The sequence below is a fragment of the Alnus glutinosa genome, chromosome 11 (genome assembly GCF_958979055.1).
Source record: "Alnus glutinosa chromosome 11, dhAlnGlut1.1, whole genome shotgun sequence".
Taxonomy (NCBI): Eukaryota; Viridiplantae; Streptophyta; class Magnoliopsida; order Fagales; family Betulaceae; genus Alnus; species Alnus glutinosa.
The window spans coordinates 6,210,695-6,225,154 of NC_084896.1; the positions used below are offsets into that span (position 1 = coordinate 6,210,695).

General features: G+C 37.9%; 2 protein-coding genes across 2 annotated transcripts; one reads left to right on the forward strand and one right to left on the reverse strand.

Moving 5' to 3' along the window:
* Positions 1 to 369: 369 nt before the first annotated feature.
* Positions 370 to 11,628, reverse strand: LOC133881511 (calcineurin-binding protein 1). Its single transcript, XM_062320447.1, has 19 exons — positions 11,491 to 11,628; positions 11,331 to 11,405; positions 11,015 to 11,134; positions 10,875 to 10,915; positions 10,235 to 10,446; positions 8,147 to 10,032; positions 7,124 to 7,330; positions 6,342 to 7,004; positions 5,978 to 6,213; positions 5,680 to 5,890; positions 5,389 to 5,544; positions 5,093 to 5,250; positions 4,805 to 4,997; positions 4,126 to 4,517; positions 3,431 to 3,611; positions 2,713 to 2,942; positions 1,841 to 2,507; positions 1,406 to 1,478; positions 370 to 1,162 (listed from the first exon to the last, which is right to left on the reverse strand). The coding sequence occupies exons 1-19, from the start codon at positions 11,491 to 11,493 to the stop codon at positions 921 to 923; spliced, it is 5,946 nt and encodes a 1,981-aa protein (XP_062176431.1). The 5' UTR covers positions 11,494 to 11,628; the 3' UTR covers positions 370 to 920.
* A 1,046-nt stretch (positions 11,629 to 12,674) lies between these two features.
* LOC133881698 (cysteine protease XCP1-like) lies at positions 12,675 to 14,330 on the forward strand. The gene is made up of 4 exons (XM_062320702.1): positions 12,675 to 13,184; positions 13,308 to 13,543; positions 13,641 to 13,781; positions 14,026 to 14,330. The coding sequence occupies exons 1-4, from the start codon at positions 12,719 to 12,721 to the stop codon at positions 14,239 to 14,241; spliced, it is 1,059 nt and encodes a 352-aa protein (XP_062176686.1). The 5' UTR covers positions 12,675 to 12,718; the 3' UTR covers positions 14,242 to 14,330.
* The last annotated feature ends 130 nt before the right edge of the window (positions 14,331 to 14,460 follow it).

The following is a 14,460-nucleotide window of genomic DNA, read 5'->3' on the forward strand; positions in this document are numbered from 1 at the left end:
ATGTGATAAGATCTCAAGAGAAAGGGTGGGACTAGATTAGAATAACTATATAATGGTAGATCTTATGCAATCGACATAAAATTAAAATCTTTGTGGGAAGGGTTGTGTTATTTGTTATATTCCAATTCCAATGGATTGACGTCACAGTGCCCATAAATGTATATTGTCTGCTTGGAACAGTGCAAAGAGGATTATTAATAGATGACTTCTCTGTTGGAAACTGGCTTTGGGCTTGAATGGGAGCTCGGTTGAGGCTGCTCAGATGAATTAAGTGGAGCCAATCTGAGCAAAGAATCCATCATTATTGTATAACTGACAGTAACGATTATATTGGCCACAACATAATTCCATACCTTACAGAATGCATAGTAAAGTGAAATAACATATTTCTCAGATTATATGCACCCATGCATACTCGTCTAAAATATACAGATATAAAAGTAATTGATTCAGATTACACTATACCCGTCTAAAATATGCATTTCAACTCTACTACATCACAATCGCTCACACCCAATTCAACTTCCCCAACACATTAAACCACCCTGATTTCAATTTCCTAACCGTAGTAGACGGCTTCTCTGATCGCAACGTCTCCTCTGAGAACTTTATAGATGTGAGATTGGGTTTCGACAGCAACTGCAAAGCTCCACTCCAGGAATCACCGGCCCTGATGATGGAAACAAAGGAGCGTCATTATGAGATTGCCTGCATCACATATGATGAATACATGTATTTTGCCGAGGCAGTGGCAAAGCATCTGAAGCTTCCAAGCATCATCTTGCGCACTAGCAGTGCTTACATATCCTATAGTTCCTAACTTGTTCCTCTCTTACAACGCATGACATACTATTTTCTACAACGGCATTTAGATGTTGCGATCTACAACAATCAGTTAGATGCAGTTCACTGATAAGAAGTCAACTTTTGTCTGAATCTCCTCCTTCACGACCCATCCAATTGCTCCGCTCTGCAAGAGTGTTTTTACAGGGATGCAGTTGTGGGGCAGCAGATAAACCCTTCTGATTCTCGCTAGAAGGTGGTAGTGAATTCACCGAGTGTCTGGTATCACCCTCAGATGACAGAGGAGATGTCACTGCCGTCACTGGAGCAGCCTCCACATCACTGCCTCCACCATGGCGTGCTCCATCTTTCCCAGCACCTGCAACAAGCAGTGAAATTTTTTCAACTATTTTGGTGTAAAAACTGACAAAAAAAAGTTCAGAGACGATATCCTCCAAGACACGAAAAAAAAAAAAAAAAAAAAAAAAAAAAAAAAAAAAAAAAAAAAAAGAACTATGGATGTAGTAGCATTGCTGTTTTCTCTGGATAAGCACTTGCCTCGATTCACACATCCAGTCCAATTAAAAAGAAAAACTGAAAAATAAGGAAGAAGAATAGCAACCTGTATGAGTAGTGGCGGTACTAGGCATATTTATGGGTGAGGATGAGGTTCCAGCTCCTTTTTTCATCTTTGACTGCAAGACAACCACAATCCCAAAAATAAATTAGTCAACCTGAATTCCTCAACTACCCCAAATCTCAGATTATCCCTTGTATTTTTCTGTGATGAGAATAACATATACTCTTGCAAGTTTTAACAAAAAACCTATAGTATAAAATAGCATTAGATAGAAGAAAATGCATGTTTTACAACAATCAGATCCATGCTTCAACACTAAAGGACTCATGCTCCTCTCAACTTTTTACAAGGAGGAAAACCATGGTCAACTAAATTTTTGGAAGCGGAGTCACTTCATCTTCAAAAACGCTACTATTTACTTGTTTTGGTATGCCAACAAAAAACATCATCAGAACATGTTAGTATTATTATCCATACCTTTGCATTTTCTTCACAATGCTTTACAACAACTGAAATGCTTGCATAACGACCATGCGATAGTGTGTAGGCCCACAAGAGAAGCTTCCTTGGCATGCTCAGATCAAGTATTTCAACCCCATCCATGCTTGGCTGAAATTGTGTTCCTGCTGCTAACCGAGACAAGACCAAATAAAGATTGACGCCAGATGGGAGCATTACACAGGAGCTCTCCCGATAGAAATTGTAAGAAGATCTCAGCAATGCGTTGGCAGTCTCCAAATTTTCATCTGAAGCTTTCTTAATCATTATATTCTTGATTTTAGACAAAATAGGCTGACATTTTGTTTCAAGATTTTTTAATTTAGTTGAGTCTTCAAATGCTGAATTCCATAAATCATTCATTTGCAGATCAACACAAAGTAGATGGCTGTTTTCCAACCATGCATCTGATGGATTGATAATGGATGGAATATCACTTGAAAATTCAGATGGTAATGGAGTGATCAACGCCAAACTTATTATAAGGGATCGACACCAAGCAACAGAAGCATGCCGACAAACTTTTGCACAGCTACTAGTTGATAACTTCGGATTCTTAAAACGCTTTCGAATCTTCTCATTTATTACTTCAAGAGTTTCCAGCTTGCCATTTCTCTCCAATGACATGATATGTTCATGGAGATATCTGCAATAATGGGAGCAAAAAAAAAAAAAAAAAAAGAAAGAAAGAAAGAAAGAAAGGTTCAGTCAGATCCAGAAATCAGAATTGAGAATTTTGATATGATGAACAAATTGTGAAGTGATATACACAGTAAAGCTTCAAGAGAAACTTAACAAAATTCAGCCATTCTTCGTAAAGAAAATCAGAAAATTTGTTCAATAAAAATTACCCATATAAGCTGCTCTCTGATATTTCTTTGCTCTTAATCTCAGGTAAACCACATATTTCTGGCCATAAGTTCCCCTGTTCCATGAATAAAGCAAACAATTTCTCCAGAACATGCTCTGAACTTCTTGCAGCACCAAAGCCAACAGTCTCAGCTTGATGCATGGATAAAATTAAGGCTTTAATGTGCCTCCCAAGTGCAACTGGAACAAGATCTTCGATGCACAATGAAAACTGGGTTTACAATGGAGGTTAGATACCACTAGAATTGCTAGAAAACAAAATCAAGTAACAAACAGTATCAGACAGGTTAGATAAGGGCAACATCGCAACAAGTGATGCCAGGCCACTATTTAAAAAGCAATGCATAAACGAGGCACAAGTGGACTGTTTACAAAAGAAAACAAAAATACAAACATGTCAAATTCTATCAAAAACAGCGCACCTCAACCCCACTCCCCCCAACCCCAAAATAAAAGAAAGAAAAAACCACTCAATGAAATGGATTTTATAATTGGTAAAGCAGCCATTATCTACTTGGTTTTCTGGCAGTCAACTGAAGCATCAATTTTCTTTTGAGTTGCATGAAAGCAGCAGCTCAAGCATAAAGAAATTCATACTGAAAATTCAACTTATAATTGATGTATTTTTTCAGCTGATGCAGTTAGTAAGCTCTTCTTGAAATGTTATGGACTAAGTGAATGCTCTAGGTCAAATTGTACCCTCTTATCTGCCCGAAGAGATATATAAGCTCGATCAAGGGTACATATGTCTCCAGTCTCTTCCAACAATTTCAAATAGAACAGCATGTACTTCCGGATGCAAGTAATAAATTTTCGAGAACTCTCTGGTAAGTTGACTTCAAGGACCTTTTTGCTCCCAGCAAAACCTTGAGTTTTTCGCCTGATAAAAAAGAGAACAATATATGGTTAATTGCTATTTACTCCAGAATTTAGTTCAAAAGCTACTTAACAGCATGGACTCTAAACAAACTAGAAAATGTTTAAAAGGAACTACTAGACACCACATAAAAATGGAATAGTTTCTTTTCTACACAGCAGTTGTGCTTTTTTACCTTTCTTTCACCCATAACATTTGACATGAGATGCCATAAGGATTTCAATAGATCATGTCGTTTCATATTCTTTTTTATTAATCTAGTAAATTTACATCGAATAACAGAATTATAAAATTTTCCATGTACTACAACTCAACTTAGAAAGCCATAGACAAGAACTGTATGAAATCAGCAATAAACACTCTCCACCTAGGATGAAAATACTGTTAAGTAATTTGTGAAAATATTTACCATTAAGTAATTTGTGAAAATATTTATGATGGTTTCATTTCCTCGTATTAAACACCCCATATATATGATTCAAACAATACAAAATGGCAATAAAGGACACAGTTATACCTTCCTTTTTTTACCATGCTATCAATCTCCCACATATTTATTGTAAAGGATGAGCGAGATGATTTGAAGCAGAAAGAGAGTTCATCCTTTGCCCTCTCCAAATCGCCACTCTCACCCCTTTTATACAGCCCTTGAGCTAGCATATATCTGGCCTTGTGAAAATGTTTAAGATCCCCTTCAACACAAGTTTCAAGGGCTGAAAGGCAATCATTGTAAAGCATGCACCATGCCTCCTCCAATTTAAGTGATTTTTCATGCTTAACCTCATCTGCATAGGCTTGTGTGCTGTCCTTCATATGTACCGGCGAGTGTGCTGTTTCAGAACCCATTTTACCAAAGATATTCATGACAGCATCCCTTACCGACTGATTAAAGGAATATTCTGAAAGAACCTGGAATGGGCCAAAAAATTAAGATGTGTATGTAGATGTCTAGTAAGATAGACATGTTATGCGAATCCAAAAGTGAAAGATGGTCAATCATTGAAATAAAAATGGCTTCTAACAAACAATGAACACAAGTCGCATGCACACTCACATGTTGCTAAATAATGCAAAATATCCACTAATGCTAATTATGAAGTTAGAATAAAGATGCAAAGAATTACTGCTTCTAGAGAAGGAAAAGAAGTATGGTTAGTGATAAGAAAGAGTGGTATTTAAATAAAAATAAAAAAAACCTTTAAAGCCTCCAGATTCTGTTTTCCACATGTATAAAGTAACTTCAAGCGCGATGCATGCATCCTGTAGACAGGGTCCACTGCTGATGGATTCAAAGCAATAGCCTTATCATAATATGACAATGATATCTCATGTGAGTATCCAAGCTTTTCACAGAGTTTCCCGATATAGAATGCATGGGACCAATCTTGCCTGTAGCAAAAGAAAGCAAAAAGGAACTTGATCAAGTTTATCCATCATAACTAGAGAGATAAAACAAGAGTACTCTTGCGATGAGAATAAGATACTTGTGTTCAAAGGCTTTCTTAAAATGTGTCATAGAGTTCTCACAGAACATCATCCATGCTGCATCCTTCAAAGGTACAACGGAGCGCTGATCATAAAATGGGACCACATTCTGAAGGCTGTCGTAGTATACCAACGCTAATAATTCATGCATCTCACACTGGAAATAGTTCATCAGAAAGATTAACAACATGCCTAAAAAAATTTAATCAAAGAGAAATGACTTGCATAAATGCCACAGACTGAGATCTTATGTTTTCAAGCAACGATACTGTAGATAGTGGATAAAGGTGAAAACCTGCTGATCTGACGTCTTTGCCAAAGCCAAACTCATTAATAAGCATCGCCTACTCCTCCTTCGGCATGTCTCAACTCTCTGAGGTAAAGTGGCATTCTTCCTCCATCCTACTACATTAATGTGCTTACTGCCATCATTTAGCAACAAGTCTACCTCCTGTATGAATTTAACCAAACAGAATTTCCTAAAGAATTAAACTGTAGCCAGAAAAGATGTTGAAAACCAGACCAAAATAGTTTATAACTTCACAGCATTCACCATTGGAAATGAGAAAATAGCAACATATTTTACCTCATCATAAAAATTTGCAAGACGTTGCCAACTTTCGAAGCGTAGAGGGTTATATAATAAATCATATTTGAAGAGATTTGCATTTTGCTGTACAAATTCCTCCCCTTCCCTTGTTAGTACAAAGCCAGGCCATTTATCAGTTGCACTCATTTCCTCAGACTGAGCCAGGAGATAATACAAATTGCAATAGACTTCCAAATATGGCTCAGAGCTGCAATCAATTAATTAGTCATGGAGATAGCTCATACAAAGAATTAAATAAGAATTCATGGAGACAGAATAATAAATGCATCTATACCTCCCAACTGATGATGCCTTATACTGTTTGAGACTACTTGCATCGGGTAATATTATCTTCTTCATGATTTCAAGAAATCCATCAGATCCCGCCTCCTTTGAGAGTTTATCTTCACATAAATCAGGATCATCCAAGAATTTATCTATAGCATTGCTAGCCAAAACATCTTCTGGTGGATGTGGAAAGTGTTTCCGTATAGCTCTTAGTACCCTACGAAGTTTGACCAATCCAGTTCTCTAACACACACATATATCAAAAGAATAAAGAGAGGTTGGGAAAATTGAAATCGCTCAAATATATTCTCTAAGGAAACAGAACTTATACAAAATCCCAGGGGGGAGAGAGAGAGAGTATGGGTACTCACGGAAGAAGCCTTTGCACACGGTAGAATATACTGAAAAACATCAGCACACTGATCCTTGGTCTGGTAATCTCCACGGCTAGTATTTTTGTGGGTAACTAGATCATCTTCATAGCAAGAATCAGATCTAAGATTTAGACCATATAAGCAGAAGAAACACTGATCCAATGCATTATCAATTTTTAACTCAAGTTCCTCCCTTTCATCTTCAGCAAGTTCATTTCCACATTCAATCAATTCATTGCTTGCATTTTTGCCTTTGTTTAACGGGCCATCAGATCCATCACTGCCTTGATTTCCATATTCTACCCCTGCACTCTCCTTATCTAGGGCATTATGAGATGAAATGTCCTTGGAAGTTATCCCTTCAGATGTATACATGATACTGGTTTCACCACTTCGGGTCTGACCCACTCCCACATCCACCATAGCTGATCTTGATTCATTTAGATAAGTTTTAGCAAGACTACTAGGGGAGACCTGCTCATGACATTGAGTTGCTTCCCTGTTTAAAGTATTGAAGCTGGATTTAAGCTTCACATCTAAGGCCAAGAGATGCTTTATTGCAAATTTAAGAAATGTTCCTTCGTCCCCATCACTTCCTTCACTTGCACAGCAGAGCCCATACTCAGCAAGCAAGTCATGTGTTCTAACAATTAGTTCCACCTAAAATGAGAAGACAAAAAGGCAGGAGAAATGAACAATAAAAATGATGAGGGGTGAAACAGAGGAAAAAACTGTTTCACTGATTTCACCAACTAATATAAGATCAGTTCTTGACTCACTTGAGTTTTAACAGTTAAAGTAGGGTTTAGGTGTTGAAGTTTGCAGAATGCAATTGCTGCATTAACAAAGCAGCATCTTTCAGCTTCTTCGGCAATTACCAGTCCAGAAGAATTTTTACATATTAGCAAGTTTGCAACATTGCCCATGGCTGCCAACAGCAAAGATTGAATATCCCCAATGCAGCTCATTGGGACACTAATGTCATTCTGCAAACATAATCACAAATAGTACTAATAAATGACATTTCAGAATTATGAAAAGCGTGTGAAAGGACAAAAACTGCGTTCACCAAATATCACAACATCTCCTCAGAGAATATGAATTCACTAGCTTGCTTTAAAGTTGAATTTATCTCAGCCATAAACCAAGAATTATCAAACCAATCTGAATGCAGAAGATCCTATCAAATCATAGTTGGGGAAAGACAAAACAAAGACAGAAGCTACACCAGATGCATACAACGGCAAACAAGTAGGTTTCAAGTGCTCCAAAACAGTCAAAGTGCAAATATATACACCTCTCAGAGAGCCCTATTGATTGTAAATGAGAAGAAGAGGAAAAAGGAAAACTCGATATTTGATGTGTCAGTAAAGTTTCAATTACCCCTGATATTTGTCTTATCACAAGAGATTCAACAAGGCATTGATGCTCCAAGAAAGGGAAAAACATGAAGTATTTACCGCTTAATTCTAGAATCTCATAAAATACAAACTTACTAGCAACATTCCCTGCACACACAACCCCCCCCCCCAAAAAAAAAAAAATGACGTTTTCCTTTTGAATTTTAGCATTCAATGAGAGATCCAAAAATAATAAATGTTCTACAAATACAAGCTTCTTAATAATCCAAACTCTTCAAATCTGGTCCATGAGAGTTATTAGTTTCAATTACTGCCCTTCCATACAAGGTCGAAGCTAATAATCTTACCAAAGCATTGTGTGGATTCTGAAATGACAAACTTTGATGTAAACAACTATGTCCATGGAACAAAGTATTCCTAAAACAATCAATGATGACTTACAGAATTTTCAGACTGATCAATGATGCTCTTCACATGTGACACACATTCAGAGATTGCCCTCACTTCCTCTGCAACCACGCAATTCCAGTGCTTGCTTGAACTTTCTTTTAATTCTATATCAGAACCAGAAAGTTCTTTTGACCCTGACTTGTGGAAGCGCTTACATGAAGCCAGGCCTTCACCCATTCCAGTTGCTACCATGAGTATCTGCAGCTTTCGCCTGTGACAACTCAAATACAACTCAACGTCCATTGAGTTTATCTTCTCACAAGCTTTGATTAAAATGTCTAGTGCTGATAGTTCAAGAGAAGTAATACCTTCACCTTTTGTATCCGCAATGGCTGAAGGCAATGCATCAAGGTGAACATCTTTTGTCGAGAACATAAGTGGAGCAAGCAAGGTAGCACATTCCATATACATCTCTTTCTCAATCATGTCACCCAATGTCTTCTCCATTAAGAAATCAACTTTTAAAATATTAATTTCATGAAGAAGCCTATCAACGGTTAACTCTTTAATAACCTTGCAGTGCGGGAGCTTGACTACACATGGACAATCAGTCACATTTTCCGCCTTTGCCAAAAGTGACAAGGAAATGCAAAATTCTTCCTGAGCTTTTTCCTTGTTACCATCTAAAATAGACAATCGGCCGCTTAACCAGAAAAATCGTACCCAGAAGGAACTGTTATTGGTTATGAGTGAACTATCTATAACTGAATCCCTGTTCATGGAGTTATTGGTTGACACTCCAATAATATCTTGAACACTATGAATTGATGAATGATTTTCATTTTCCAAGGCGCAACTCAAGTGAAAAGGATAGTCCAAAGCTACAGATTCAATGATCTTACAAAGATGATAAGATGACTCTGGCATGAATTCCAACAGTTTGGAATCACTGGAAAAGGATGAGCCAAGGTCATAATAAAGCTCAGCAAGAAAAAGACTGCATTCAGGAGTCCTATCCTTACCCCAATGTCTGGTCAACTTCTCCAACTCCAGCAATTTGACAAATGCATCCTGATAGACAAGAGCCCTTTTTGCTGCCTCTTCTAAAAACAAGTGGCCCATATGGTAAGCACCATAATTTTTTGAAGTTTCTGTCACAAATCTAGAAACATCACTATATTCAGTATCCAATGGATTAGAACAAGTAGCAGCACAAACAGTACTTTTAATTCCTGTTCCACCAATAATAAAACATTCTAGATATTGATTTACAACCTTGGCTAAATCCTTACCAGTACCAGGATCTAATTCTTCTTTCCTTGGTTTACGACTCCTAAGCCTTTCAAGACGAGAACTCCGTCTCTCATGTGGTTGTTCTTCTAGAATATTTGCTTCTTTTTCTTTAACTATACTAGCTCTTTCAGAGTCACAATCACCAAGAGACACATTTTCACTCACCGAGTTTAAATCAATCACTTTCCTCTCCACAGTCCTCATAACATTTTCAGAACTAGAAGATAAGTGTATACTTAATCTGAGATCCCCAGATTTATATCCTTTCCCAGCCCCCATCTCAGAACCACTTCCATGCAATGGAAGTAAGATTTCCAAAAGTGCATCAGCAAGAGCCACCCAGGAAGCTTCTGCCAAGTTCAGTTCTATGTTCTGGTTCAACTTTTTCAATGCAACACTTTCATCTAAATTCTCATCGGCTGCTTTTCTCTTGTCAAGGAATTTGAGCCGCACATGTTTAGGTTCCAGCTTATCTATACCTCTCGGAGCAAATGGAACCGGCTCTGACTCTTCAATGGTATTTTTGACATGCAAAGCACGAGAGTGTGATGGCCAATGCCTCAAAATCAATTCTGCCACAGAAAGACATGCCACTTCATCACCAATAGCAATAAGAACTTCCAATAGTTTCTCCATGCAGTTCCCTGTACAAAATTGTCAAAAAAGAAGGCGTAATTTGTCGCATATTCATGAAAGCAGAGAAAGTCACTATAGAGACAATAAAGGAGACAGATGTAGAAAAAAATATATTCTAAACACAAAGCAATTATGCAAAGAGTAGATAATAAAGGGCTAGAATCAGAATAATAAATATGAAGTATTTAAAAGAACTAAACGAATGCTTACAATTATTAGGGCTGCACACAAGCCCTTGCTCAAAACCCCAGCGTGATATACTCAGTAAGCCCATCGAGCATGACAATGTTCCCAGCTGGTTCCATACAACAGAATCTTTGGTATCAATCTCCACAGCTTGAAGATAACATTGTAAAGCACTCTCATAATGTGCAGAACCTTGTTGTAGAAAAACAGTGGCAAGGTTCTTCAGTGACAAAAATCTGCAAAAGACCTGGTAAGTAACTTAGTTGAAGATACTAATACCAATATACCTACATTAGAACGCACTGGAATCATCACAAAAAAAAAAAAAAGAGAGAGAGAACCCAAAACTGATTATTTACTCCACATGAATTAAAATAAATAAATAAATAAATAAGCATTGCAAGAAGAAATTGATGATTTATGGATATTGGCATAGAGCAACACCTCTGAAACTGCCATACAGATGGTTTATATTATGCATATCCAACTTTAAATGTCAGTATTCCTCTAAAATTAAAGATTCAAAATTTCACCAATGATGATAACAGTGGTAATAGTGGACTGAAAAATTAAACATCTGGAAGCTCCTAAAGAACCCCTTGCCACAAGAGGATTTAACTGAACAAAGTATAACATAGAAATAAGCCCGCTCATAGATGCACACCTGAGTTGCAATAGATGACCATCGCTGGCACTGCTATCCACCTGAGCAACAAGGAAAATCATCACTGGCCACCGATTCATACGCAATGAACGCACTAAAATCTAAAATATTAGTTTGCAAAGAAACTGGAAAGTAAATACCTGAGCGCTCGCAATAAGAGGATCTCTTAGGACAGATTCTAAGAGCTCGCGTGCCTTTTCATACTCTTTAGCTTGTAACTTGAGAAGCCCTTCATGATACGTTTGTGAAACATGAAATTCCTGGATGAAGATGACGACAGAAAGAGGATTACACCGACTCTTTGAAAGAATTATCGAAATTAAATTAGGAATTATTACTATTTCTCTCTCAGAAGAACCACAAAACAATAGTAAACGAATCAGTCCAAGAATTGTATAGCTTCAGACTGAAGAGAGAGAGAGAGAGAGAGAGAGAGAGAGAGAGAGAGGGACATGCCTGGGCTTCTTTGGTAGGAGCTAAGGGTTCCCACTGGCCTCTAGAGTCCGTATCATTGATAGCAGCAATTGCGAACTGGGGAAACAAAGAAGAGTGAGAATTAGTTCAGCGAAAGCCATGAATGAATTAAACTGAAGAAAAAAACCTAGAATCAATGTACCATGTTTGAATGTTCTTCTGAACTTCTTCTTCTGTCGACTCCGCTATTATTCAGAGAAAATTGTACAGACCGGTTGGATTTTGGCAAATAATCGTATTACTGATGAGTGGTTTAGGTCGGGGGTAAAACGAAGTCGTTCCAGTCGGAGGGCGGGAAGAGAACGGAGAAAGAGTGAGCCGAACAATACGGCGTCGTTGCAAGGGAAGAAGTAGTACATAAATAACACCTCAAAGCGCCTCGTTTAGACCCGTATAGGATAGGCAACCTCTAATTTAGGTTGGCAATTTGGGTTGTCCGGTCAGATTTGGCTCGACCCGATTGATCCATCAAACCGTTATGGGTCAACTCATTTAATTAATCTAGTCATAAACGTGTTATTAACTGGTCAACCCGTTTATGACCCGAACACATTTAGCCTAAACTCAAATCCTATAATTTTGTATTGTGTTTGTATCGGATTTATGGGTCGTGTCAAAAATTACCAACCCTACCTGTAAACACCCAAGAGCTGCAAAAAACAATTTCGCAATGCTTCTTCAACGGGCAAACCATACGGCGTCGTTAAGAAGGCAAGCACCGGCTATTTTCTATAATTTGGTTTCTTTTCCTTAATCGGCTACCTCTTAGACTGAACTCACAACAACATATAAGCAATGCTTTACCATATTATGCAGCAAATTCGTTACATATTAATTAGCAAGCTTGCCAACAGCAAAGATTGAATATACCCAATAATGCCATTCTGCAAGCATAAACACAAAATAGTACCAATTATCGCAACATCTCCTTGCTTTAAAGTTGAGTTTATGCCAGCCATAAACCAAGAATTATCAAACCAATCTGAATGCTGAAGATCCTATCAAATTCTAGTCGGGGAAAGAAGGAGAAATTAGCCAGATGCATACGACGGCAAACAAGCAGGTGTCAAGTGCTTCAAAACAGTCATTCGGGCACCATATTCTTACTACTAGAATCTCAAAAAAACGTTGGATTTTAATATTCAACAATAGATCCGAAAATAATGAATGTCCTAGTATGCTTGGAAGAAAAGACTGCCCACTAGAACCAACCGTAAAGACTCCCTATGTTCATAAAACAAGTCTATTTGATCACTTCACTTGAAAGCAACCTACGAAACCACAACTATATATATAGCTGCTCCATCTCCACCCTCTCACATTCACTCACTCTATTCTTCTTCCTCTTCTGGACTTGAATTCTTACACAAATGGCTTTCTCTTCATATTCTAAGGTCTCCCTTCTTGCCACCTTTTCTCTGTCTCTCTTCGTCTGCTCCGCTCTTGCTCATGATTTTTCGATTGTCGGCTATTCGCCGGAGCACTTGACTTGCATTGACAAGATCATACAACTGTTCGAATCGTGGATTTCGAAACATGGTAAGACTTACACGAGCATGGAAGAGAAGCTGCATAGGTTTGAAATATTCAAAGAGAACTTGAAGCACATTGATCAGAGAAATAAGGAGATCACTAGCTACTGGCTTGGGTTGAACGAGTTTGCAGACTTGAGCCATGAGGAGTTCAAGAACAAGTACTTGGGATTGAAATCTGAGTTTCCCAGAAGAAGAGAGTCCTCTAGAGACTTCAGTTATGGAGATGTCGTGGACCTGCCCAAGTCTGTGGATTGGAGAAAGAAAGGCGCTGTTACTCCGGTCAAGAACCAAGGCTCATGCGGTATGTATCTCTCACTCTCTATATAATTGCCATACAACTGGATGACAAGAATTTGCTAAATAGAATTACTAACATGTGAAGTAGTGTAGAGTAAAGATTATGACATGATGAGCATATATGCAGGAAGTTGTTGGGCATTTTCAACCGTTGCAGCTGTGGAGGGTATAAACCACATAGTCACTGGAAATTTAACCTCATTGTCCGAGCAAGAGCTGATTGACTGTGACAGAAGTTTCAATAATGGCTGCAATGGAGGTCTCATGGATTATGCATTCGAGTTCATTATCTCCAGCGGTGGACTGCATAAGGAGGAAGACTACCCATATCTAATGGAGGAAGGCACTTGTGAGGAGAAGAGGGTAAAAATTACACTCCAATGGAAACTGTTCAAATCAAATTCAACTGTAAACTAACTTTCATAACAGAAGTTGATTATACATGTTCGTTTGTCTTCAGGAAGAAATGGATCTAGTCACTATAAGTGGTTACCAAGATGTGCCAGAGAATGATGAAGAAAGTCTTTTGAAGGCACTGGCTCAACAACCTCTTAGCGTAGCTATCGAAGCTTCTAGTAAAGACTTCCAATTCTATAGCGGGGTAAGCTGGATGATACCCATTTATCACATCTATTTCACACCAGCTGATATGACGTGTTTTAAGTAACTTCTCATATATATCTGTCATTTTAAACACGCTACGTTAGTTTATGTGAAATAGGTGTGAAGATCAGTAGCATTACTCACGCTGGATATAGCCTCTCTTCAACACAAAAAGTATCCACATGTTTCAACGCCTTCTGCTTGTTTACCCTAATTTTGCATTTGTTTTGATGGGTTTGCAGGGGGTATTCGATGGGCATTGTGGAACTGAGCTAGATCATGGAGTAACAGCCGTTGGATACGGTTCATCAAAGGGGTCAGATTACATCATTGTGAAGAATTCATGGGGACCAAAGTGGGGAGAGAAAGGGTACATAAGGATGAAGAGAAAAACTGGTAAACCTGAAGGGCTTTGCGGAATCAACAAATTGGCATCATATCCTACCAAAAAGAATTGATCTACTTATCTCCTATAATGTCAACCTTTTTTTCTTTCTATATTTTCTCTTTCCAAGATTGATGATTCAATATGTATGAGCTTCTTATATTCTTCCCTCAATAAAAAGGCTGAAAAATTCTCCAGAAAAATAAAATACAAAATCAAAACTAAAACAATCCTCGACCAACTCTGGAGGACGATTGATAGAATATTTTGTGGCAACTGGCAAACACCAATA